The sequence below is a fragment of the Dendronephthya gigantea genome, unplaced genomic scaffold (genome assembly GCF_004324835.1).
Source record: "Dendronephthya gigantea isolate DGI-Jeju-01 unplaced genomic scaffold, DenGig_1.0 000004F, whole genome shotgun sequence".
Classification (NCBI taxonomy): domain Eukaryota; kingdom Metazoa; phylum Cnidaria; class Anthozoa; order Malacalcyonacea; family Nephtheidae; genus Dendronephthya; species Dendronephthya gigantea.
In genome coordinates, this window is record NW_021163014.1 from 1,201,521 (window position 1) to 1,228,237 (window position 26,717).

Below are 26,717 nucleotides of genomic sequence, written 5' to 3' on the forward strand. Positions count from 1 at the left end.
CGTGTTATATAGGTACAGAATAGTTGTGTTGTGAATCACTATTAAGATTTGAAGTTTACCTAAGAAGCAAAATTCGTTGGCATGCATAGGTTCACATTTACTTTCGGTTACCCAATATTTCCCCCAGTTCAGGGGTGGCGCCAGAGGGGGGGCAGGGGGGGCTACAGCCCCCGCGTCGGGGAACTCTAGCCCCCCTGTCGGGGAAAATTTTACAATTCGTCGGGGAATGAACGGGAGATATATTGCGTCGCCCTCTATTGTTTTTAGTTCTCCCAAATAAAACAGATAAACTGCTTCAAAATTTAACTTAGTATTTTACATTGTGGTTTGTAGGATAAAAATTTTCATGAAAAAGTCCGTGATAAGACTCTGAAATGCTAATTTCCAAAGATCTAGAGCATAAAAATTTCAAAAATTTTCTCGCTCGGCGCCAACTAAGGTGGCGCCTCGTGTGCCTAGGCTCCAAATCTAAGGCATGGGACTGTAGCAATAAACCGAAAACTGTGCTTCCTACAATTACACGTTAAATAACAACCAGGAGTTCAGCCCCCAGCCCCCCTGTCGGGGACCTTAGCCCCTGTGTCGGGGAATTCCTGGCGCCATCCCTGCCCCAGTTATTTTAATTTAGGAACACACTAGAGCTTTTGTATGTGCTTAACCAATATCAGGGCATGTTCAATTATAATCAATTATAATTATAATGTAGATACAATACAATAGAATAAGATTTATTAGGTTCCCCATAAGGGATCTTCATACCTAATTTACAAGAATAAAAATTATATTCGTTACAATATTTATTATATAATTACTTCTATTTACATGGTTAAAAAATCTTAGTTAAGCCAACAATCGAGAAAATGACTTCTCAATCTATGTTTAAAAGTGTTTAAACTAGACAAGCTGCGTATCTCGGATGGCAGCGAGTTCCATAAAACAAGACCTCTATAACTAAAAGAACTCTGGGCAAGCGCAGTACGGCACTTAATAAGATTAAGATTATTTTTGGTTCTAGTATTGTAGTTATGAATTTGCGATCTATTCTGGAACATGTTTGTTAGGTAACTAGGTGCTTGATTGTTCATGCATTTAAACATCAGGACAGCGTCTCTGAGTCTAAGAACTTCAGATACTGGAAGTAGCCTAAGTTCTTTAAGTGTTGGTGTTGTGTTCATATTTCTTCTTTCCTGACAACAAGCGGGCCGCGAAATTTTGAACTTGTCGAAGTTTGGCAATATTTGACTTGCTGGTGCCTCACGGCCCTGACCACACCGATGAACAATAAAATAGCTTAGAAAATATAAGGGAGTTTATAACAATATAAAGAGTAGATTTATCAAATAGGTGACGGATTCTACTGATCATTGCTAACTTGCCCATAAGGTTGCATGCCAAGATAGTTCTTGTATGCTGTTGCCTTCACGAACGACTTTTACTTTCGATTCGTGCTATACCTACTGCAAATACAAGAGCCACGGAGCAGTGGGGCTTTAATCCCAAATGATTCTCCAAATTCCAAATACACTTGATTCTTATATGGCGATTTATATATCGCCATAAATTCTAATTATAATAAATATAAAAACTAAACCCCAAATGTGAACCTGATACAAACTGAAATATATATATCAGCTAGATTTCTCTATAGTGTTTTGAAAAACATTTTGTATTTACGAGACATTGACAGGGTTCAAATTTCAGAACCTGTGCACTGGTAAAACTGGTAAGTCTGGTTATGACACACGATCTACCGTCCGATATTCGATCGAATATCTGGGTTTTTGCCAAGGATCTAAAATATAAAGTGAGTGCACTTGGGAAAACTACTGAATGTCGATTTTTGTGTAAAATTCCCAAGTTTCTGATAAAAAATTGATTATGCAAACAGATCATGAGCAGGTGAAAAAACTTTCTGCTTTCAAAATGTTAATCACTACAGGAGTACAGCGCACAAGTACAGAGCAGGATAATTTATTATCCCAATAGAAATTACACATGTCGGCAAAATAAAGAGATTAGGCATTAGCATTCCTTGGGTTCTTTACTGCCACATGACGACAATTGTGATATCTTACGGCAGGAAATTATTCTTGGTAATCACCTGTTTGTGTTAAATCACAGTCTTACACACAGTATTAGATGCACCAGTAGGTTGTAGTATTTATTAGCGACTGCCCAAAAGGGATTTCAGTGAATTAAAGGTTTAAGGTTTTTTTAACATTTTCCCCAACTGTTCCTGGCTTGAATTTGATATGTGTATTGTACGATTTTCAAAAAAATAATTACCACAAAATCTTAACTGATTCACTGAACCATTTCAAGTTTAACTCATAAATATGGCCATTCTTACATAATTATATAATAGTTAAGGCCGTTTTCCACTTACGCGTTTTTCATATACGCACGTACACGCACGTAAAAGTCTAAAACCTTATACATCAGTTTACCTTTGAAAAAATTAAGTTTTCTGCATATTTTAGCATGCCATTAGTTGACCTAGATATTAAAAAATAAAAATTTAAAAGCAACTAAAAATTTTAAATACGCGTACGTGCGTATAAAAAACGTGTAAATATAAGTGGGAAGCAGCCTTTAGTGACAGTGAAGTCTTAATATATATATATATATATATATATTAAATATATAGCTTATAAGTTCAACCATATTTAAAATCAGGAATCTCAGTAAAACTTTGTTTATTAAAATTGTCTAAAATTTGACAGGATTGATTTTCTTTAGGATTTTATTTAATTTCTCAATACTATGAGCTATCAGCACGAGTCTTGACTCTTGACACACGTTATAGCCTTTATACTAATATTTGCACGATTCCAGAACAAGTTGCTTCCACTAGATCTAGGCAGCTCACAGGCTAAACTGGGGGGGGGGGGCAGGGTAGATATAGAACTACCTTGTTTTATCATGTCACTTGATGCAAGAATTGGACTTTCACAGAACAAGAATAAACACTATCTTTAAAGAACGGGGCAGTCCTATACACTAAGATTGATCCCTCTGACAGATATTTAACTTTATCTTTAATATATTGGCCTTTTGGCTCGGTATACTATAATTGTACCAATAACACTACCCCCTACCCCCATTTTTAACAGTCTAGCTACGTCGCTGCTACCAGTAAATAAGCGGAGCAATGATAAATTGGTATAACGTTGACGATAAAATTGGTTAACATGCACGATCAAATTTTGTCGGATCGGATCCAATTCACTTCTGATTCTGACCGATCTGACGTACGCCATATGGATTATATAGTCACTTATTGATAATTGAATTAAATGGAATTGAATTTAGTTCATTTGCTTCCCACATAAATATCGCCAAGCGATCTCTCATTCGAAAAACTATAACACAAACACATTTCTCTAAATCTATGACCTCCCAAAGCCATTTTAGAAGAAATGAAGTCGTCATGTCGAGACAAGTTCAATAATTATAGATTCACTGACCCATTTCACTGAACAAATAAATATGTTTATAAGTTGAACCATTACAATCATTGAATTTCAGTTCAAGCATTGCCCTAATCAAAATTTATTTTCGAAGTAATGGATTTTAGGTTTAGCCCCTAAACATAAAATTAAATTCAATACTGTCACTAATAAGACCTTTTACATGCAAGCAAATGTAAACAAAGACAACGTACTACCTGTGTTAACAACACAAATACTTTTACGTACAAATAGAATTTTATTTGATCATATTGTCTATTTCATATTAAATCTTCATACAATCCAGTCGACGGGTTGAACTTAGCAGTTGGCGATATGCTTCCGTACTGACATTTCAAATAGTTCTCGACGTTATTTGGTGCTTGAAATGTTTGAGATTCCAGCGAGATAGAGCGCAATGGAAAGAGCGTTTGCACGGGAATTTCGACTACATTTGCTTGAATAAAATATAAACAGCGATAGATGTTATCAAATCGTTGATAGAACTGCAGGTCAGCGCATACATAGTAGAAATCGGCACCATTGTACTGTGGTCCACATAAATTGAAACTGCCGTAAGTCGGGTCATACACTTCAATCTTTTGAGCGTAATTGGAGACATATCGTGCTTCGTAGGGTTCCGGGAGCAACTGCTTTAACTTATTTAGGATATCAGGTACAATATCTGAGGGATTTGATTCGAAAAACAACGCAATGTCAAAATCGTCATCGTGTGGAATGAACTTCCCACTTCGATATGCTCCCAACAAAGTCCCGTTTTCCACAACCCAAGGAATGTTGAGCTCGTTCAAGACTTTATCTCGCAACAATACTCCAAGTTCTAGTCTTTGTTTACCCCAAACATCCATGCCAGTTCCTGGCGTCTTAAAGTTATTTTCAACGCTCATAATGCATTCTTAAGGTTACCTTCTCCACATGTATCATATAAACAAATTACGTTCATCGCCCACGGAGCTGTTTGCCTCGTTGAACCTTCGTGATAGCTCGGGAGTATTACTAAGAAATGTGGCGCTAAGTAGTTTTCCCAACGCGTGTAAGTGATTTTAGATACCTGACAAACCTGTCATAAACAACAACGTCACAATAGAATGAAGTACCTGCACCACGGAATTGCATACAATTGCAACAGGGTGAACTGTGGAATCCTTGAACAATAAATCAACTCAAGTGCCCTAATAGAACGCGCTGAGAATTAGGATAAAAGATCTTATGGCAATAAATTTTTAATCGTCAGTCACGTAGCCAGCCTGATGTTTAGTCCCGTTATCAGAATTACTCACTTCCGGCTAAATACTTATGTAGACCTCTCTCCTCCGCAGAGGATTCGAATGCAAATAAGCTAGATTTTTAAAGATGACCTTGCAATTATGTCTGTTTCAAGTAAGACAGCAACAAAGACAGTTCCAGGTTGATGAGAACAGGCCTCCACAATGTTGTACTGCACCCCATGAACAATGTTGTCAACAACATGTTGCAATATTGTTAAGCGTAACAAGATGGAACAACATTGTTGACAAAATTGTTCATGGGGTGCAGCACAACATTGCTGAGGTCTGTTCATCAACCGAGAACAACTTGAGCGTTTTTACCGTGTTGACATTGCCTTATTGGACATCTAAATTTTTTTTGCGGTTATAGTCAGTTTTAAGAGGTTGGCAGCCTAAAGGTTGTCCAAATCCCATCGCAAAATTCCACTCCTAGTTGGACTTTTATAAAAAAAAGACAGCATATTCAGATTCGTGGCTGCGGGTTCGCGAAACCGGAGCTGGGTCAGGATTCGAGCGAACCCGGAGCTGGAGTGGCTAGTATTCATATTAACCGATGTGGCGCCTTGCTTTTAATGGAAATCGAAAAATTTAAAAAGGCCATTTTTCTTTGTTATATTGTAAGAACATAGCCGAAAATTTAGTTTGCTCGCATAGCTCCGTAAAGTTCGCTATTTTTGCGCAAAGTTGACTGGTCAGCGGCATAGGCGACCGCAAGGCTTTGTAAAACTTCGATTTACTAGCTTTACGACGCGCTTTTGTAAAAACTAAAAGCTGGCCATTCGAGAGAAAGCTTATGACCTTCTTCTAGCTTGCGAAACCACGACAGCTATAGGCAACTAACTTCTGTAAAGGCTAGCCGTCCGATTTCATGCACGCACCCGTGGCATAAGTTAAATCCCTTCGCGATGGAAAATAACCCGGATTTTCGTATTTCCACATACTAGGTTTATTGAACTGCAAATGTCATATCATCAATGCTAACAATTATTCGAATACTCTAAAAATATATCTCTTGCCGAGATTTTTTCGCTGATTTCTTAACTGATATGACTTTAAATAAAATTCTAAAAGATGGCCATTTGAGATTTACATTCATACTCTTACACCACAAAGATTTGAGGTTTTAGGATTCGTGTCCAGTGAGCGTAACTCCTGAGAGTACAAGCCGTCAGAATTCTGTCACGACCCGACATCATTAACATAATAACATTACAACCCGGTGGACACAGCCACCGTGTTTAAAGAAAATTCACGCTTTAGCGGACAAGGCTGTTAAACCATAACCCCTATATTATTATTGTTAGCCATTATTCGAGTGCTTTACGCTAAAATATCTTTACTTCTTGTACTACACGGCGCAAACAGCATCGCTAAATGATGGTACTAAAAACGGCTAAAGTTTTCAAACGGCTATAAATGTGTCAAATAAACTGAACATCAGTCGGATTTTTTCGCAGATTTCGTCGCTGTTTTGACTTCATATAAAATTCTGAGAGATGGCCATTCGTCAGTCACGTAGCCAACCTGATGTTTAGTACCGTTATCACAATTACACATGCACTTCCGGCTAAATACGTATGTAGACGACGTCATGTAGGCACGCGCACGTAAAAGAAAACTTCAAACTAAGGCCCGCTTTTTCAGGGCTTTTTTTTAACCACGCCAACCGCAAACCGCAGCTTGACGTACAGATTTTGACATTTGCGGTTAACAAATTTTTTACCGCTCAAAGTGTCTTTTTACGTTGTTCATTTGCCTCAGCATGACCTTGCAATTATGTCTGTTTCAAGGAAGACAGCAACCAAGACAGTTCCAGTACACGGCAAAAAACGCTCAGGTTGTTCCCGGTTGATTAGAACAGGCCTCAACAATGTTTTGCTGCACCCCATGAACAATGTTGTCAACAACATGTTGCAATATTGTTAAGCGTAACAAGGTGGAACAACATTGTTGACAAATTTGTTCATGGGGTGCAGCACAACATTGTTGAGGCCTGTTCTCATCAACATCTAAATTATTTTTCGTCGCTGTTTTGACTTCATATAAAATTCTGAGAGATGGCCATTTGCGATTTATATTCATACTGCTATATTATAAAAGAATAAAAGCCTTTGGAAGCAAAACTTTGTCGACAACAACCCCAAAGCGACACTTTTTAGTTTCCACGTTGTTTTGATCTCAGGGAAAACTCGTATGTACTAGAGTTAACCATTCAGCTAATACAATATATAGGAGTTTCCCTGAGATAAAAACAACGTGATTACATAACATCGCTCAGGATCTCTTTGTCAACAGTTTGGGTTCTCATGAGTTGTGGCCGCTGCATGTTAATCCAAAGGCTTTAATCCGAGGTTACTCTCGACCCTCGACTTACTACCCTCGACCTTCATACAAACCCAAACTCAGCACATGACCATACGTGTTTAGGAAATGTCAGGTGTTCCTATAAATGTTTAAGGAGATATATCAAACTCTCGTGTGCGGGTGCACCTTAACATGGTTAAATATATGCTGCTTACGAGTTACAACAAATGTCGTTCGTAAAGTGAGCTCTATATCTCCTTAAACCACGCCTTCGTATATATACGTGCGGCATTTGGCTGAGAACACATAGATTTAAAAGCGATTGAGGTGGAAGATTCATCGAAGCCCATTTTTGTCTAACTGTGAGTAAGTCGATAAAACCGATTAAGATTTAAAGCCTTATTACACGATGAAATTTTTCTTGCAACTTGCAAAGCAATTCTACTTTTAGGAGATGTAAATTAGTGAAGAGTCTTCAAAAATATTGCGTAAAAAACGTCCATGGAGTGTAAGGAAACAAATGTTCGGTAGTTGGAAAAATTACATATCTCTCAAAAGAAGAATTGCATGCATTGAGCCTTTATAATTATACATTCATTAACATTTAACAAGATAATGTATTGCACCTATATATATATATATATATATACATATATATATTTCATATTTCATATATATTTCAAGTTATTTACGACCACATACGGTCTAGTTATAATAAAATTAATGTCAACTTTCATTCTTTTCGTTTGAGTAAAATATTTAGCTTCTACCTCTATACTCGTATAAATGTGCCAAGCAAATATGCCTTTGACTTATATACGACACTGCAAGCATGTCGCTATATGTAACACGAGCTAATGCGGTAAACAACGAGATTAAAACAGAGTACCATTACTATTCCTAGTAAAAGTCTATTTCATATTACATCTTCATACAATCCAGTAGACGGGTTAAATTTAGCAGTTGGCGATATGCTTCCGTACTGACATTTCAAATAGTTCTCGACGTTATTTGGTGCTTGAAATATTTGAGATTCCAGCGAGATAGAGCGCAATGGAAAGAGCGTTTCCACGGGAATTTCGACTACATTTGTTTGAATGAAATATAACCATCGATAGATATTATCAAGTCGTTGATAGAACTGCAGGTCAGCGCTTACATAGTGGTAATCGGCACCATTGTATTTTGGTCCACATAAATTGAAAATGCCGTACGTCGGGTCATACACTTCAATCTTTTGAGCGTAAGTGGAGACATATCGTGCTTCGTAGGGTACAGGGAGCAACTGCTTTAACTTATTTAGGATATCAGGTACAATATCTGAGGGATTTCAGTTCGAAAAATAACGCGATGTCAAAATCGTCATCGTGTGGAATGAACTTTCCACTTCGATATGCTCCCAACAAAGTCCCGTTTTCCACAACCCAAGGAATGTTGAGCTCGTTCAAGACTTTATCTCGCAACAATACTCCAAGTTCTAGTCTTTGTTTACCCCAAACATCCATGCCAGTTCCTGGCATCTTAAAGTTATTCCCAACGCTCATAATCCTTTTGATATGCTCTGCAGTAGAACGTAAAAGCGTGACTAAGGACTGATGCAGACTATGTTCAGTCGCGTGACATAAACATGAAACATTCATCGCCCACTGATCTAATCGCCTCATTGCCTTTTTATAAAACCCGGGAATATTACCCAAAATTACGACACCCACGCAGTACTTTCCCCAGGTAGTGTGATAGTGCAACATGATCTCATTCCAAAATTAAGCTTATATCTTAATTGTCAAAAGCCTCTCAAATTAAGGTATTGCCTTAATTTTTATCATGATAAACGCTGAACAGATTTCAGAGAGATATCGTGGGCACGACCCTGCTTGGCACCCGTTTCGTCTGTTTCCATACGGCTATTAGCCGGTAAAAAACACCCCAAACGGACGGGCTGTCAGCCGTGTAACGTACGTCTGTTTGTACGCTGAGTTCTGCCAATTATAGTTTCTACAGAAATTCTTTACCTAAATCTGAAGTTAAACGAAAAATCACGTTTATAATTTTAAAGAATGAAGTGGTAAGATACTGAACTTTAGAAGTACATGAGATTCTGCTGGAAAATGCGAATATTTTTATTTGTTATGAATTTAATTCTGGAATAAACGACGCCATCTTTTACAATTACAAGATTCTAATAATGTTTCTTTGGGCTATGAGTCAGTCAATTGGAAAGAGTTTACTCTTATAACAGTTTTTAACAGTTTTATTGTGGTATTTTTCTTTAATTTTTCAAAGTAAGGCAATTTTGTTAGACATCTGGCTTGATGATATAACTAGTATGGGGTACATATTTATTTTGGTTTCTTTATATCAATGGTTTATATCAATTATGCAACTTTGCAATGATTTATAGGTAAGGACTGCAGAAACTGTACGTCAAATTATATCAAATATGTACCATCTAAGTGATATTTGCTGATATGTGTAAAAAAAGTTGCCTATTTCAAGCCTTCTGTTCCTGTAGTCATTTATCATCATGATGGTCTCACAGAAATGGAGAAGGTTGCTCAGCCTACAAGGTTTTTACAAGAAAGTAATGATGATGAGATACATGAGCAAATTATATTTTCTGAAATAGAGGATGAAGGATTAGATGAGAGGATCAGTGAAGTTGATAGCACAACTCCTTATCAAAAAGCCCAGAGAAAACAAAAAGGCTTAGGATGATATGAGAACAAAAATGTTCACTATAGAACTGATCATGGAAGTAGAGATACTTGTAGCATACTTCGTCATGCAAGAACCATGCATATGCAAAATAAAAGCTATGGTACTTGCATGTATATATATATATATATGTTATTGACATATATGTGTCAATAAATGTTGAGAAGTATTTTAATGATTTTATTTTTATTCACAGGCATTCTTAGTGATCGATTGTAGTGTGGACTGTGCAATCTTCCTCAGATTGTTCACCTATTGCAGTTTGAAGATACAAGCAAAGAGAAATTTTCAAATAATGTCATATTTCTTTAATCCTATCCTTTCTGTTATGCAAAATACATGTAATAAATAAACCATTGGGTGTGTAGTGGTGGTATATTGTTGTCGATATTGTTCTTGAAAAAGCCTTTAATGCAACCATGACAAAACACCATTAACATTATAACTATAACATTTAAAACACTGCATGTAGCTCTATAACATATACCTATGCTGTATGGTACATGGTGTATGAATGGTGATATTACAGAGTTTGCAGCATGAAATCATCATATTCACGGCTGGCAGCCGTATAACGTACGTCCGCTGTATGGTATATGGTGGTTGAATGCTGATATTACAGAGTTTGCACCATGAAACCATATTCACGGCTGGCAGCCGTATAACGTACGTCTGCTGTATAGTATATGGTGTATGAATGGTGATATTACATAGTTTGCAGCATGAAATCATATTCACGGCTGGCAGCCGTATAACGTACGTCCGCTGTATGGTATATGGTGTATGAATATTGATATTACATAGTTTGCAGCATGAAATCATATTCATGGCTGGCAGCCCTATAACGTACGTCCGCTGTATGGTATATGGGGTATAAATGGTGATATTAGAAAGTTTGCAGCATGAAATCATATTCACGGCTGGCAGCCGTATAACGTACGTCCGCTGTATGGTATATGGTGTATGAATGGCGATATTAGAAAGTTTGCAGCATGAAATCATATTCACGGCTGGCAGCCCTATAACGTACGTCCGCTGTATGGTATATGGTGTATGAATGGTGATATTAGAAAGTTTGCAGCATGAAATCATATTCACGGCTGGCAGCCGTATAACGTACGTCCGCTGTATGGTATATGGTGTATGAATGGTGATATTAGAAAGTTTGCAGCATGAAATCATATTCACGGCTGGCAGCCGTATAACGTACGTCTGCTGTGTGGTATATGATGGTTGAATGGTGATATTAGAGAGTTTGCACCATGAAATCATATTCACGGCTGGCAGCCGTATAACGTACGTCTGCTGTATGGTATATGGTGGTTGAATGGTGATATTAGAGAGTTTGCACCATGAAATCATATTCACGGCTGGCAGCCGTATAACGTACGTCTGCTGTATGGTATATGGTGTATGAATGGTGATATTACATAGTTTGCAGCATGAAATCATATTCACGGCTGGCAGCCGTATAACGTACGTCCGCTGTATGGTATATGGTGTATGAATGCTGATATTACATAGTTTGCAGCATGAAATCATATTCACTGCTGGCAGCCGTATAACGTACGTCCGCTGTATGGTATATGGTGTATGAATGGTGATATTAGAAAGTTTGCAGCATGAAATCATATTCACGGCTGGCAGCCGTATAACGTACGTCTGCTGTGTGGTATATGGTGGTTGAATGGTGATATTAGAGAGTTTGCACCATGAAATCATATTCACGGCTGGCAGCCGTAGAACGTACGTCTGCTGTATGGTATATGGTGGTTGTATGGTGATATTAGAGAGCTCAAACTCATGCTGCAAACAGATTCATGCTGCAAACTCTCTAATATCACCATTCATGCACCATATACCATACAGCGGACGTACGTTATACGGCTGCCAGCCGTGAATATGATTTATAGCTTCAAACTCTCTAATATCACCATTCAACCACCATGTACCATACAGCAGACGTACGTTATACGGCTGCCAGCCGTGAATATGATTTCATGGTGCAAACTCTCTAATATCACCATTCAACCACCATATATCATACAGAAGACGTACGTTATACGGCTGCCAGCCGTGAATATGGTTTCATGCTGCAAACTCTCTAATATCACCATTCAACCACCATATATCATACAGCGGACGTACGTTATACGGCTGCCAGCCGTGAATATGATTTATAGCTTCAAACTCTCTAATATCACCATTCAACCACCATATACCATACAGCGGACGTACGTTATACGGCTGCCAGCCGTGAATATGATTTCATGCTGCAAACTCTCTAATATCACCATTCAACCACCATATATCATACAGCAGACGTACGTTATACGGCTGCCAGCCGTGAATATGATTTCATGCTGCAAACTCTCTAATATCACCATTCAACCACCATATATCATACAGCAGACGTACGTTATACGGCTGCCAGCCGTGAATATGGTTTCATGCTGCAAACTCTCTAATATCACCATTCAACCACCATATACCATACAGCAGACGTACGTTATACGGCTGCCAGCCGTGAATATGATTTCATGGTGCAAACTCTCTAATATCACCATTCATACACTATATACCATACAGCAGACGTACGTTATACGGCTGCCAGCCGTGAATATGGTTTCATGCTGCAAACTCTCTAATATCACCATTCAACCACCATATACCATACAGCGGACGTACTTTATACGGCTGCCAGCCACCAGCCGTGAATATGATTTTATGCTGCAAACTTTCTATCTTTCCGAAATAAATGCGATATCTGAGTTTTTCACCGGACGATTGTGCCATGTTGAGTAAAGCTTGCTGATAATTTGTCCCTTTGCCCCTGGTGATAAAAGGCTGCACGCAAAACTGGGTCTATTCTATAGATGGGCGTAGGAGGCATCCAGAGATTTGGGGGCCAGGGGGACCAGCTTCCAGGGGTCGTTTTGGTTAATAAAAGGGCCTTTAGGGATGGATTGATTGCCAAAACTTTAAGGACACTACTAGCTAGTGTGGTATATATTTATTCTCTATATTCTTATATTTTCGGGGGGAGGAGGGGTGTTTCCACCCGGTTCCTACGTACATCTTTATAGCACGCGTATCATGTGAACAGTCTCAGTATCTCGGGGAAAAGCCCGCATATTTTCGTGTGTTGTGGCGCAATACTATTTGAATAACAAAATTTATTTATCGATTATTAGATGCAAATATTTCGCAAATGAGCACTTTTTCTGTAACAAAATTCCCTCCAGATATTTCACCTGGATATCAGTGAAAAATTCCTTACAGCAAGCCAGACAACAGAGGCCAGACAAGGGAGAAATGCCGGACACAACAGCGCACAATTTTAGATCAATTTAATATTATTGATAGCTAGTTCACTGTAGGTAGGGAAAGTGCCCCCAATCTCGTTCCCCGAGCCCGCGATTCCTCTGGCGAGAAAACGAAGGCTCTGGGATAATCCAAACCGGAAGCCAGAAATCCTGGCTTGCGATTTGTAACGGTTTTTTGTATTTCAAAATTAAAACGGCGTGAACAACCAATCAGAATCATTTCTGGTTTAGATTATCCCAGAGCCTTCGTTTTCTCGCCAGAGGAATCGCGGGCTCGGGGAACGAGATTGAAGTGCCCCAGATTTTGCAGCCTAGTCCCAGGCCTTGTAAATGCGCGCTGCAGATCTTGAGCGCATCATGAAGTCTGGGGCGACCGGACAAACGGACGTACGTTACACGGCTGCCAGCCCGTCCGTTTTAGCCTTTAAACACGGCTATCAGCCGTATGACTTAGATGAACCGGGTGTGCTTGGAGTGGACGCCATTATAATAAATATCTGAGCTTCTTTTACAAATTTACATATTGAAATCGTTAATTAATATGGATGAGTCTGAAGAACAAACAGGTAGAAGTTGTGCATTTGTAAAGCCCCTTTTATATGATAACGACGCTTGATTATTGGGTATGATTCCGCCTTTATATACCGCAGTATATGATAATGAGAACAAATAATAATTGTCGTTTGTCGTAGGCCTTTATAATGTTCCAACTTTAAGACCATATTTAATTCTTTAATAGATAAAACAAAGGCGAATAATAACAGAAAGGCCAAAGCGCAAACAAGTGCACGTCTTGCTAAGGCTTTGGAAGAAGCCGAAAGCCTATTTTCAACAAATACTCCCAGCGCCAACAAAATTCGAAAGAAGCCTCAGAAAAGCCACATTGAAATCAGAAGAGACAACGAGGGGAATAGAATTTACCACTGTCCAAGAAAAGGTTTTGTACAGTATTAACTATACTCTTATTTATTTATATTTTTTACTTTTCAGCTCCGCCTTAATTACAATTTATCTTTTTGGTTGGCCAAACTTCATTGATTCAAGTAAGATATAATAAGTTTAGAGCTGCATTTCACATGACTATTAACCCATTAAGCCACATTGTGCTCAAATGTGCCCTACTTTAGTATTTACTCTAAATTGTCTAACGCCAGACAACTTTACTCGTCAAGGGGAGAGTACTGGCGCCTCCTGATGGGTTAATCAGCTTTTCACTTGTCATATTTTGTTGCTGAATGGTTTGGAAGCTATTTTGTGAATTGTGAGATGACTGAAAAAGTGCATGTTTGCTAATTTAATTAAAGGTACAGTAGCATGGAGAATTTTTCATTATTTTAAAAGGGTCAAGAAGGATGAAAGCTGTTGTGGAAAGCACCAGCATGGCAGATGATATGGATGACTTACCATCACCCACAGCAGAGCAACCCTCCAACAAGGAAATAAATTATCAAGGTGATTACCCATTATCTAGCAATAAGCATGAATGTACCTACTCTCATATCTTACTTTGTCTAGCATTACATCATTTAAATTGTCAGTGGAAGATACTGCCATTTGATAAGTTTATAACACTACTATCTGCCAGTACAAGCAATGGACCTGAATTTGCCTTAACTTTCTTATTTTACCATTTTATGCCGTTTAATACCAGACAATTTTAGTTCTCTCAATAGAATAGTACTGCCAGTTAATGGTTTAGTTAACATTCTGTTATTCACTCATTCTCCAAGCCTAGATGGTTATGTAAGTCACATTTCTGCATTCATTGTCATTTAAAATATTCTCAATTTCATTGATGAAATTTCAGACAACTGGCTAGCATTCTTGATGATTGTGACGAAATATGTAGTGAAATGTATGGAGACTGCCAGGAACCAGAACCCATGTCTCAGTGGCAAAAGAGAACCAAATCTAGTGATGCAAACTGGGAAAATTGGAGAGATAACCTGTTCTCATCTCTTCTTAACTCCTGTGTCATTCCTGAGGATGAATTTATATGTATGGCATGTGGTAATGAAACAGCTGTAGTTAAGTGCTCAGAATGCATTTCTCAGTATATGTGTCCCACCTGTGATGATACAGTGCACAGTGATAAGCCATTGCATGATAGGCAAGAATGGCTTAATGGTTTTTATCATTATCTGAAACCTACAGAAAGTGTGTCAAGAGAAGGAATAATTATGGTAAAAGGTATTTGTAATAATAACAGCACTATTCTGATTTCTACAAATTCAACCATGGGCCTATAGAGTCAGTATAGCACCTTTTCTCATTGTCAAGAGACTTGATTTAGTTTATAATTGTTTTATAGCAGCCCCCCCGTAACATAATTATTTGGTAGTACTTGGCAGGCTTCAATATCCTTATTAAAAGATAATTATGTAGCTAGGTTACATTTGAGTGCATGTGCAGCTAGTATGGATTCATTGATTTAATTTACATAATTTTACTACAATACACTACACAAACAAAAGAGTAAAAGTATTTACTTTTTTGTTGCAGAACGTTACTGTCCGTTGATTTGTGACACACAGTGTAGATCATGTGGTGAAGGGCAGTTAAGAAAATGTGTTGCAAAGGATAAGATAATTTTAGTTACCATGAAAGGTTTGTGTTTGTCCAAACTCTAGAACCAGCAAATCTTTATAAGTAAAGAGCATAAATTGTAAAATGTAAAATTGGGACATCTTAAAATCTCAAAATGTGGATTATTGTAACATGTACCTCTAGAATACTGTATTTCGAGTTTTCAATTAGGATTTTTTAATTTGTGGTTTGTACTTTATCTGTTATTTAAAGTTTGCTTTTATAAAGTGCTTTTTTGTTAGCTAATTTAGTTTATATACAGTCATAATTTTTAATTATCCTTGTTAGGTCGTTATGATTTGCACTGGTTCTCCCTTGTTTGTGAAGCTTGCAATGTTGTCCAACCATTGTCCCTGACAAGCATTATAAATAATGGTTATTGGCCGGGTTCCCCATGCCAAGTAAACTACCTCTTCGACCAAGAAGTGTTTAGAGTGTGGGAAACCTTCAAAATGCGAATGCCTGGATCATCAGAGTCTGCATTTATAAAAGCCTTGGAGGATATTTCTGCAGTGAAAGGCCGGGTAAGTTTAATGCATGGTGATAATAGTATAAGCTGTGCTGTACGGTAATGAACAGAGCATAATTAACATACAGTTCATGTACAGCACACCCAAGTTTGATAAGTGTATGTGATAGCCATTAATTATGTAAGTATATGTTTTCTTTAATTGCCAGACAGGGATAATTAATGCATCCACATTCAGAAAGGCTGCAGCTGAATGGAGATACTGTCAGTATGAAGTAGATAAGTTGCAGGGTATAACCTACATTGATTGTCCTCCATGCTCTATGTCACAACATTCTGCACATGTGGATGGGAATCAGAAGCTTTATCGTTTTAAAAGTGTACCAAGGTGTGTCAATAATTCATACTATTTTGTACCCTGATCTATGTTTAATTTTTGGTTTTTATAAAGTGCATTGTAATCTTGTAAATGCTGTTAAATCTGCCATCCTGCACAGAGCAATGTGTGAAAATTTCTAATTTTAAAAATGTTTCAATAATGTTTTGTAGAGGTAGTAGAACTTCTTACTATGGGGATCTCTTCATTAAGAATAACACAGATGTTGATATTCAGATTGCTGAAGTATATAGCACTGGAAAGAAAGAGGTATTGTGCATCAATTAGCTATATTGCCATCACCATCACAAACAAATTTGGGAAAATGGCATTGTTCACAGCGTGGGTTATAAAAGCACTGAAAATGGTTGTACAATCCATACTTATGTTTACTTAAACTATGTAATAGGATAATTTCTATGAATACAATACCGGTACCGGTAATTAAATCCTTTTATAAATAAATATTTCCAAAATACCCAAGCCATATTTCACTTTTAAATTTCTGTCAAGAGTTTGCCTTGTTGAAACTAGCTCGGGCACAAATTTTCAGTTAATATCCTTGCATCGCTGTGTCTGTTGTAAAACAGGACTCATTTCACGCATATCCAGTCTATATATAATACGGTAACAGCATTGTGCCCAAAACGACCTCCTTTTACGCACAAACTTAAATTGAATATTTCACTTTGAAATTTCTGTCAAGAGTTTACCTTGGTAAAACTAGCTCGGGCACAAATTTTCAGTTAATATCGTTACATCGCTGTGTCTGTTGTAAAACAGGACTCATTTCACGCATACCCAGTCTATATATAATACGGTAACAGCATTGTGCCCAAAACGACCTCTTTTTACACACAAACTTAAATTGAATATTTCACTTTGAAATTTCTGTCAAGAGTTTACCTTGGTAAAACTAGCTCGGGCACAAATTTTCAGTTAATATCGTTACATCGCTGTATCTGTTGTAAAACAGGACTCATTTCACGCATACCCAGTCTATATATAATACGGTAACAGCGTTGTGCCCAAAACGACCTCTTTTTACACACAAACTTAAATTGAATATTTCACTTTGAAATTTCTGTCAAGAGTTTACCTTGGTAAAACTAGCTCGGGCACAAATTTTCAGTTAATATCGTTACATGACTGTGTCTGTTGTAAAACAGGACTCATTTCACGCATATCATGCATCAAAGACGTTCGATCGGACACTATCGTAAGATCATAAACGTAAAAGCACTGCCTTATCCAGGCGGGTAGACAATTTACCCTATTTCGAGTAGATATAACACATGCACCTTATAAGTGAATATGTTTTACAAATTTGGGCGAGTTTCTAAAGTTTATCCTCGGCTTCAGGAGAACAGATCATAGTTGTAGAGAACGGGGGCAATTGCCCCCACCCCGAAGAAAAGTTAGAAGTTGGAAAGTTAGGCAAATTTCAACATTGCATGTATGGTCGGATGAAAAATGGGCAGGAAATTATAAAGTCCCATTTTTCAAAAATTGCCAGTAAATTTGGTCGACAGGGGAGGGGAAATATTCATTACCCCCTAAAGTAATAGCTCCTCTACGCCTACGGAACAGATCCTGTTATGTCAGATTATGTTAGTTCCCATAAAACTGCATGCGCACTCCTCATTCTTGCACGTCCCCGGGTAGTTTAGGTGCAACAAACGGAAATTTAACGATTCTAAAAGACAGTCAAATTTTGGTTAAACTAAAGCCTATTTTTCATTCGGAAAATATATAATCGCGCGACCCGGAAGTTCGTTTCCGTGGTGAATTTCGACGCGCTAAAAACGCTGTTCAGAAACATAAAGTTCTTCCATTACAACAGGCCGGTTTTTCAGCGGTTCACAGAGCGGTTTGCAATTTTGCATTTCACTCACTGGTATTAATTTTCCATATATAAGACAGCCGCCGACAATACGAGCCTGCACGAGTAGGAGAATTTTCGCTGACATGGACCAACGTGAGTATTTGACGTGAAAAACGTTTTTGGTTGCCTTATTGATTTCCTTCTTGAGTGCATGAACCAATTTGCCTCGTTATATTTTGGCTTATCGTTTGATTCAGAACCAGATCGATGACTTTTCGTCCGTGTTGTAATGGTGCGCCCTTCGTGTTTTTTTTTCTTATTTCAAACAAGTTGTTTTCGTTCTTAAAATTAATTAAAGCATTAACTACAGACATTAAAGTTTTAAGCCCTTTTTTTTTAAATCAACAATACGACGCACTCTACATCATCTACAATGCGTTCGCTGCTACGCGTTCATGCGTTCAGTGAACAGCAGATTGGTTTCTTTCTATTTCAGTAGATAGATATTCAGGAATGTTGTAGTGCTATACTTGGGCACAATACGCCAGGACAAGCCTGGCACACGGAAACTTAAACAGGAAATAAGCTTGCATGGATGGACGGACGGTCAAAGTTTGCCCGGGCAGGCCGTCTCCTGGAAACTCAAAGGCCATCCGTCTGGTTTCCATGTAACGATCATGACCCGTCGCAGACTTAACTGTTGTCAATTAACATTGAAATAGACAATGACTTCAGACATACAAAAATCAGTATAATCGTTTATTAACTATGTGATCTTTATTCGCGGTTAATTCAACAACTTTTATAAATTTGACTGCCCGCTGGAATTCGGTGGATAGCGCTATCCGGTCTTCGTACGACCGACGCCTGGTCCTTAAAATCTATATTCATCAGTGATGTCCATTGCCAAGTGGTCATTGAGGCGTAAAATATTTTCGGGTCGTATAGAACATCGCCGATAAATTACGACATATGAAGACTAGGCTCAAGGCCTGGTTCACACTTGTCCTGAGAATCGGGGATTCATTGTATTATTTTCCGATAGACAAAGGATCTTATGCAACCTCAGATAAAGGGAATCCCAGACTCTTAGGAGAAGTGTGAACCCGGCTTGAGGGGTAAAGCAACAGAAGTTAGTGGCCATGAATGAAATTCTCCTATATGAATTCTATCAGGATCATCAAAAGTTCCAGGGCAGGGCGGCTTTAGCTGACATGTCGGCAATATTTCCTTTATTTCAATAACAACATGGCCATGTTTTAACGGTTTTCCATGAACTGTTTTTTGGCTGTGCACAACACCCCATGCTTGCACGCATTTATTGGAGTCGACAAGGCCAACTTTAGTTCCTAAAGAAAACGAAAGCAGCTAGCTGGAAATGAGAAATTTTCATACTTATATACGGAAAAATATGCGAGCAAAACAATGCTTTCTAATGCCTTACATCTCCACCTCAGAATTATTAGTATGTTAACATGCTTTCATGCGATAAAATACAATTAAAAATTCATGCTTTAATAATGAACATGCAGCAATTCAAAATACGACCTCTTTTATAGCTATATACTTTGTAGTTTCTAGTTTGCTTTATAGCTTTTGCAGAAAGACTTTGCAGAAAGCATACAATTCGCTTTATTGCATAATTTTTCTTCCCTAATTACGGTTAACATATATAGAGTATATTTACCTGCTGTTATTAACACAACATTTTTCCTTTTACTTTCTGTATTTACATCAGCATTGATGTTATGGCGAGCGATATTGTTAGTGGTAACAGAAGTGTTAGTATTAGTGCTACTATTTGTGCTGCAATTGGTGCTAACATTAGAACTGCTATGTGTGTTAGTGGTAGTGCTCAAGTTAGTCTCGTCAGTGTTCAAGTTGGTGTTAGATTTAGTATTGCTGTTAGCTTTCGAGTTGTCATTAGTATTAGTGTTACTGTTTGAATTAAAACCTATATTAATGATAGTGTTCGAGTTGGTCTCATTGTTAGCGTCAGTGATATCAGTACTATCTCTAGGTTGTACATTAGTGTCCAGGTTAGTGAGGATGTCTGCGTCGGCATTTGTTACAGGGTTAACATTAGTGTGAATATGAGCAGTATTAGTAGACGTGTTGCATGTAAGATTAATATTAGTGCTAGAGTTAGAATCTTCCTTTATATTGGTCTTTTCGTGAAGGATTCCAAGCCTAAAGACGTTTTTCAGGCTGGCACCAGCCTTAGAACTTAGCAGACTTGTACTAAATCCAGGTGTTCCAAAACAATCCCAGGTGTCACCTCTAGCATGCGATTTATGGAACATGACGATAATGTCGTATTCATGATTGACATGCAGTGTATCTACCTGAAAGGATAAATGGGTAAGACGTACAATAAATAGATACATGTACTGAGCAACAGAAAATAGCGAATAAGAGAGATCGTTGCTGGGATAGTGGGAGGTTTATTCGCCAGATCATAGCCCATAAAAGACAGACATGCGCAACTCCAATATGCCTTTCAGCAAAAAAACGAACTCCATGTTGAAAAACAATGGCATTTGCTGTATTGAAATCAATTCACATCCGAGATGTGACGATGAAGCGAACATTATTTCAACCCAATTGTTTCAACTGGCCCTCTCTGATTTTTATTAAATGATATTCCAAAACGTATGTTAAGTCAGTTTATCACGCTTATCGAACAAGATAGTGTCAACATATTGATAGTATCAGTCAAAGAGACTGTTAAATCACCATATGAAAGGTGAAAATCAACACATTTCTTATTTCGTACCCTTTTTTTCAAAAGATCCCATTGGTTGGAAGGATTGGTTCCTTGTGGCAACTTAAGTTTTTTTTTGCTTTGTTGAAAGTTAGAGCCGCAATGAAAACACCGTCGACAAGCATTTCCAACTAATTTGTTACAGAAAGGGCACTTCTTTTTTCTACTAGTATTCTATATAATAAATAAATATATTATTAAAATAAGATGTTATAATACAAAATAAGCTACAAAATCTACCTGTACGTAGCTACAATACCTATGTTAGAAAGTACAACAACATGTACCCAGGGCCGTAGCTAGACGCTTAATTTGGGGATGCATGTTCGTCGTATGTCCGACTGATTTCTTTTGAAAGCGATTGTTTTTATAGTATGTAAACATGCATAAATATATGAATATAAATTCCCCAATTAAGCGGTCTAGCTACGGCCTACGGCCCGGCAAGTATGGTTTCCATATGACGCCGACGTCTGCAAAGTATTATTGTCGTAAAATCTTTTGTCCTCGTTCACCTTGGATGATTACAAACAATGAGTCGGCGACAGGTCAACGTCATATGGAAACCAGGCTTTAAACATCCATATTTACTATACAGGCCTATTCAACTTATTAACAAACTTTTCAGAAGTTTGATTAAGGATTTCTGTTATTGTTAACCTAGGGAAACTAACCCTAGGTTAACAGAAATTGTTAATCAAACTTCTGCAAAGCTTGTTAATAAGTTGAATAGGCTTTTTGTAGAAATGGTTGTTTGCAAATTTGCAGTCTGAACATGAAGTGAAGTCTAAAAGTCCTTAGTAAGCCTTGTAACGCAGTCTATTATTAAGATGAAGGTAAGACAACCTTTGTGTGTTTGGATAGGTAAACTACCTGTAAAATTTCTTGCATTTTACAGGTGCGTAGGTTACATATCCAAACGCAGCGAATTCTGCGATACACTACACTGGCACCGCAAATTAAAGAGAACGTTTGTCACTACAGTCTGTATATCTGCCGTTACTACAGTCTGTATATCTACCATGCTTAAAGTGATTATATTTATAATAATTTATATTAATAATTTATTAATAATTTAAATTATACTAATAAGTACTATTTACATGACTGTTTTCTATTTCTTAATATCACTAGACATCATTAAACCAGCAACTTACAACTTTTGAAACCATTCTTGTCAAATCTTCTTCTGATTCTAAATACGATTCACAAAACGTATTCATTAATAAAGAAAGAATAAAACTGCACCGTAGTTGTAGTTAAAATTACAACATTAAAAATATATGCAGGGACCATTATACGATATGTCGATATCCAGATGTCAAAATTATAATGATTTACTGTACACTTTTGCATTCTCATTTACCGTTGTATTTCAGATCAAATAGAAAGCAAAGTGCATATATATCTACCTAACTTTTTAACAGTTAATACTTCTTATTAAATATATCTACCTAACTTTTTAACACTTAATACTACTAATTTCAGATGAAATTATTTGTCAGTGGTAGGGTACTGCTATAGTTATAGGCCAAAAAAGTATATGTCTGCTTGAATCTCTTGTTAATTAAGACACCTAGTTGTGGCCTACTTCAAAATTTTGCTCTGATTACTCCAACAAATGGGTTAATTCCCAAATTACATTTGTACTGCTGTCTAGCTCAATCATTCTCATATACTATTAATAATCGTGATCCAGCCATTATTTTAAGTTGCAACTACCTGTGCAGCCAATTTCTTTCAATGAAGGAATCTTTAGGATTAACTAATTAAATGAAGAGATTCTTCTAATGAGGCAATCTGTATATAGTATTTAAAGTTATTTAATATTATGCACTACTTTTTCATGGTATTGATTGTCAGCCTGCTTTTTAAGGGTTGTTTTCTATCTCCTAATCAACAAAGTTTTAACTTGCTTTACAGCTTGCTAACACTTTACAGCCTAAATATTCTTCTAAACTCCAAATCTTCCATAATGTACTCAATGATTTTTTGTATGAAATATATGATATTGCAGCCAAATATCTTCCAGGCAGAAAATGAATAATAATAATAAACAGAGCCCAAAATATATCTTTTAATAATATGGCTATTAAAACAGTTAGGATTTAGTTAAGAGTTATAAAGCATAGACTTTTGCAATTAACACTTGTGAATAATTGATTAACAAAAGCTTTTAAATAACTAAGCAGCTTAAACCCTCTCTTAACAGCTTCATTCGATCAACATGTACCAGTTACGTCTCTTCATATGCACCATGTCATGTACTATTCCTCATCCTCCTATTCTTTATTATCCCTCCTATCTTGTAACTTAATTAACACCTGGCAAATATTGAAACTAATTAGCACTGTAAATTTAGTTATAATTACACAGTCATACATGTAATTATTCTATGAGCACATAATTAATACAAGCTTCTAAAAGATTTTAAAGGTGCATAATTTGAATGAATGATAATGGCTTTATTAAAGTATCAAAGTCTTTATTTTAAAGCTTTTATTAAAGTTTTATACTTGCTTATATGAAGTTATGTTTCCCTTATTAGTTGTGCAACTATCAATGTGAATTTAGCAAGGGAATTGATTTACATACAGACGTTTGTATGACACTATAGCTACTTGAAATTTGCTCTTTTACATTCATGCCATTATTCCTGAGATGTGGCACATGGAAACAACATGAATATTAGGTGCATAACTTTACCTTATGCATGTTGAAACAACAACTTTAACACTAAAGAAACTTTGCACATTAACCCATTAAGCACTAGTGCTCTTCCCTTGATAGGTAAAATCATCTGGCAATGGAGTAAAATACCAAAGTATGATACATCAGGGTGCAATGCAACTTAATGAATTAACCAATTAACTGCTATAAGTCATATTTTTTTAAAGTTTTAAAATGTACAGTGGTTCAGAAAGAAGCACATAAACAAAAACTCTTCATTAAAATTTAACCCATGCAGAGTTAGCACTAACTTATCTTTGAACAACTGGCCCCTGGTGGCTGGTGAGTAAAATAATCTAGCATTAGACAGAGCAAAATACCAAAGTAGATGCATTTAAGTTCAATCGCAAGTTACATGGTCAACAAGAGACACTGGAAAATGGTTTTATAACTCATAACATGGCAATCATCATTGATAAAATGCTAAAGTTGCTTGTGTATTGGCAAATAATAGGTTATTTAGTTCATAAGACACTACAGTACGTGTCAGATAGATATTTTGGTGTTTTCACAGAGCAATTATAGAACACCCTGCCAACCCAACTCTTAACAGTGAACTAACAGTGAATGCCATATAGTCTTGTAGATAAATGATTATAAATGTACCTTGTTTTATGTTTCTTAATGTATGAATTGGACCTCCAGAGAACAAGAATAAACACTATTTTTAAAGAACAGGGCAATTCTGTACTCTAAAATTGATCCTCTGACAGATTTTTAACATTATGCGCTATTGGCAGGGTATTCTATAATTGTACCTTTTAACAACCTCCCAAGAGAGCTTATTTACCATGTTAAAAATCAGGAAAATTTCGTATAAAACGGATGTTTAAAGCTGTCAAACTCAAACTTTGTATATGTTTGGCAGCTCTATCGGCAGAATAGATAGTTCCCAATAGCGGGGAAAGTATTTAAAGCAATAATCACGGGGGAAACATATCACAATATCAATAATTCAATATGGCTTTCACTAACTAGTTCTAAAATGCTGAAAAGATTAAATAATAGTGCACTAACCATAGAGCTTTTGAAAACCACAAGAAGCATGTACAAATTCTCACCTGTTTGTCTTTCACATTCATCCATATTCATGACAAAAAACGCAAAACAATTTGTATATGTTTCTAAAATTATAATACCGGGTATAAATTGCGCGAAGATTTTGGATGGGTAAAGATGCGACAGCGATATCTCTCTGAAATCTGTTCAGCGTTTATCATGATAAAAATTAAGGCAATACCTTAATTTGAGAGGCTTTTGACAATTAAGATATAAGCTTAATTTTGGAATGAGATCATGTTGGATAGTGCATGTACCTGAGGCCTAGATTCAGTACCCGGTTATTATTTCGTTCACGGTCGGGGGACTGGAGGGAGAGAGGAGAAAACTCAGGAAAGCAAAGATGGCGGATGTAAAAGTGAATATTACTTGCGAATACGATTTGTGTACGTTGAATCGTTGATATAGCTGGGTATAAAAAAGTGAGAAAACATAAAATTCGCGACGAGGATAGAAAAATTTGCTATACACGAACTGTATAGTTTTTCCTGATGTTTCAATTATATATTACCAGCAGTTATGAATAATCGGTTCGGCAAACTGAAAGATAACAATGCGTTTAATATAAAAAAGTGATACGAACTCGATGACTCATCTTGTTTTTTTAATAAGAATGTTGCCTGTCTTTGTTCTGTTAATGACATTAGTTAACATTACGGCAGGAAGAGCCTAAAGCCTTAAATACCCCCAACAATATTCGCAAACAAATGTCGGGACTGAGCGACTACGGGGCGCACGAAATAATAGGTGATGCCCTGTTTCTCTCAACTGTTCGATTTGTACCTTGGTGATGTTATATGCAGGTCTTCCTCCCGTACTAGGCAAAAGCGAAATAACATTTCTTACTTCCTCGATGGGATAATTGTCGACAATCTCAGCTAACTTTTCGAGTTCTCTTTCCATTGCAGCAATCAAATTACCAAGCAAAATTCTTAACGACGAATTTGGCGCTGTATTTTCATCTACAGCTGTCTTCATAGCAACTACGATAAGAATATAGTCTTCCAATTTGTTCTTGCAATGTTCTGATCCTATTGGATCCCGATTACATTGAGATCTCTGACATTGAAGAAACAAACTATCAAGAGCACTGACAAAATTTTGCAGCTCATTCACGTTGGCAGCCATGACGCTTCTAAATGATCACGCTAAATTCCATCGGTTCCGACCACGTACCGCTGACCAAAGGCACAGGCGAAAATCTCGAGTATCGTTTGCATTTTCTCAACTATCGCACACAGCAGCAAAACTCTCGACAATCGTATACGTTTCTCGACTTAAAATAACAATTCTCGACAGTCGTTTACACTTTTCTCGACTATAGTATACATTTCTCATATATTGCATGCAGTTCTCGTTTATCGCGTACACATCTCGACCTGCTTTTGTCCAGTTTGGCTTGCCATAGACACGCACTGCACAGAAATGGGAAGCAAAATATGGGTAAATTAAGGGATCTGCACAAAACCAGTTAGTGATAGAGGGTCATAGTGTGCCAACCGCCAACGGAGCGAACGGTCTGTGACTCGAAAGACGCGATATTCGATATAGCGCTAGCTATACAAACGTGAATTTTGGGTGAAGATTTTAGTAATTTTTTCATTCTTATTTGTTAATCAATATATTTTATAAACCCAACCGAAATTGTGTGAATTTGAGACTTGTCGAGGACTAAACGATACTGAACGGAGGCTAATTCTCATCACCTGGCACCTTCGAGATTGGATCGCGAACTCGTTGAACAACGATGGAAGAAGAAAAGGAGAGTACTGCTGGAGAGACAGTCTCGGAGATGGTCGTTCAACCAACTGAGGACAGTATACCA

At 37.2% G+C, this 26,717-nt stretch overlaps 4 protein-coding genes across 9 annotated transcripts; 2 read left to right on the plus strand and 2 right to left on the minus strand.

Annotated features, from left to right (window-relative positions):
- Positions 1-3,688: 3,688 nt before the first annotated feature.
- LOC114515679 lies at positions 3,689-8,715 on the minus strand. The gene is made up of 2 exons (XM_028534976.1): positions 8,563-8,715; positions 3,689-4,333 (listed from the first exon to the last, which is right to left on the minus strand). Exons 1-2 carry the CDS (start codon positions 8,704-8,706, stop codon positions 3,731-3,733), a joined length of 747 nt encoding a protein of 248 aa, XP_028390777.1. The 5' UTR covers positions 8,707-8,715; the 3' UTR covers positions 3,689-3,730.
- A 4,737-nt stretch (positions 8,716-13,452) lies between these two features.
- Positions 13,453-14,823, plus strand: LOC114515664. The gene is made up of 3 exons (XM_028534960.1): positions 13,453-13,649; positions 13,823-14,126; positions 14,425-14,823. The coding sequence occupies exons 1-3, from the start codon at positions 13,629-13,631 to the stop codon at positions 14,742-14,744; spliced, it is 645 nt and encodes a 214-aa protein (XP_028390761.1). The 5' UTR covers positions 13,453-13,628; the 3' UTR covers positions 14,745-14,823.
- Positions 14,824-14,899: 76 nt separating this feature from the next.
- Positions 14,900-16,892, plus strand: LOC114515619. The gene is made up of 5 exons (XM_028534909.1): positions 14,900-15,273; positions 15,586-15,690; positions 15,958-16,193; positions 16,348-16,526; positions 16,688-16,892. Exons 1-5 carry the CDS (start codon positions 14,937-14,939, stop codon positions 16,800-16,802), a joined length of 972 nt encoding a protein of 323 aa, XP_028390710.1. The 5' UTR covers positions 14,900-14,936; the 3' UTR covers positions 16,803-16,892.
- Positions 16,893-19,102: 2,210 nt separating this feature from the next.
- Positions 19,103-26,395, minus strand: LOC114515575 (uncharacterized protein YBL113C-like). Of its 6 annotated transcripts, none has more exons than XM_028534861.1 (7): positions 25,739-25,913; positions 25,150-25,199; positions 24,895-24,957; positions 22,261-22,298; positions 21,116-21,277; positions 20,027-20,684; positions 19,103-19,688 (listed from the first exon to the last, which is right to left on the minus strand). In XM_028534861.1, exons 3-7 carry the CDS (start codon positions 24,923-24,925, stop codon positions 19,429-19,431), a joined length of 1,149 nt encoding a protein of 382 aa, XP_028390662.1. In that variant the 5' UTR covers positions 24,926-24,957; positions 25,150-25,199; positions 25,739-25,913; the 3' UTR covers positions 19,103-19,428. The 6 variants fall into 6 exon arrangements, with proteins under 6 accessions (XP_028390662.1, XP_028390661.1, XP_028390660.1 ...); XM_028534860.1 differs by having other exon boundaries at positions 25,074-25,199; XM_028534859.1 differs by lacking the exon at positions 25,150-25,199.
- Between the last annotated feature and the right edge of the window lie 322 nt (positions 26,396-26,717).

Bases quoted from the DNA above. Each gene is read 5' to 3' on its own strand.
- LOC114515679 (XM_028534976.1), bottom strand. From the start codon at position 8,706: ATGAGGCGATTAGATCAGTGGGCGATGAATGTTTCATGTTTATGTCAC. The intron at 4,334-8,562 runs ATGCCAGGAACT...AATAACTTTAAG, and splicing joins GCGTTGGGAATAACTTTAAG to ACGCCAGGAACTGGCATGGA.
- LOC114515664 (XM_028534960.1), top strand. From the start codon at position 13,629: ATGAGTCTGAAGAACAAACAG. The intron at 13,650-13,822 runs GTAGAAGTTGTG...ATTCTTTAATAG, and splicing joins TGAGTCTGAAGAACAAACAG to ATAAAACAAAGGCGAATAAT. The intron at 14,127-14,424 runs GTAAGATATAAT...TTATTTTAAAAG, and splicing joins GCCAAACTTCATTGATTCAA to GGTCAAGAAGGATGAAAGCT.
- LOC114515619 (XM_028534909.1), top strand. From the start codon at position 14,937: ATGTATGGAGACTGCCAGGAACCAGAACCCATGTCTCAGTGGCAAAAG. The intron at 15,274-15,585 runs GTATTTGTAATA...TTTTTGTTGCAG, and splicing joins AGGAATAATTATGGTAAAAG to AACGTTACTGTCCGTTGATT. The intron at 15,691-15,957 runs GTTTGTGTTTGT...TATCCTTGTTAG, and splicing joins AATTTTAGTTACCATGAAAG to GTCGTTATGATTTGCACTGG.
- LOC114515575 (XM_028534857.1), bottom strand. From the start codon at position 26,020: ATGGCTGCCAACGTGAATGAGCTGCAAAATTTTGTCAGTGCTCTTGAT. The intron at 20,685-25,738 runs GTAAGAAATGTT...TTATCCTTTCAG, and splicing joins ACAATTATCCCATCGAGGAA to GTAGATACACTGCATGTCAA. The intron at 19,689-20,026 runs GTAAATATACTC...CGTTTTCTTTAG, and splicing joins TGTTGTGTTAATAACAGCAG to GAACTAAAGTTGGCCTTGTC.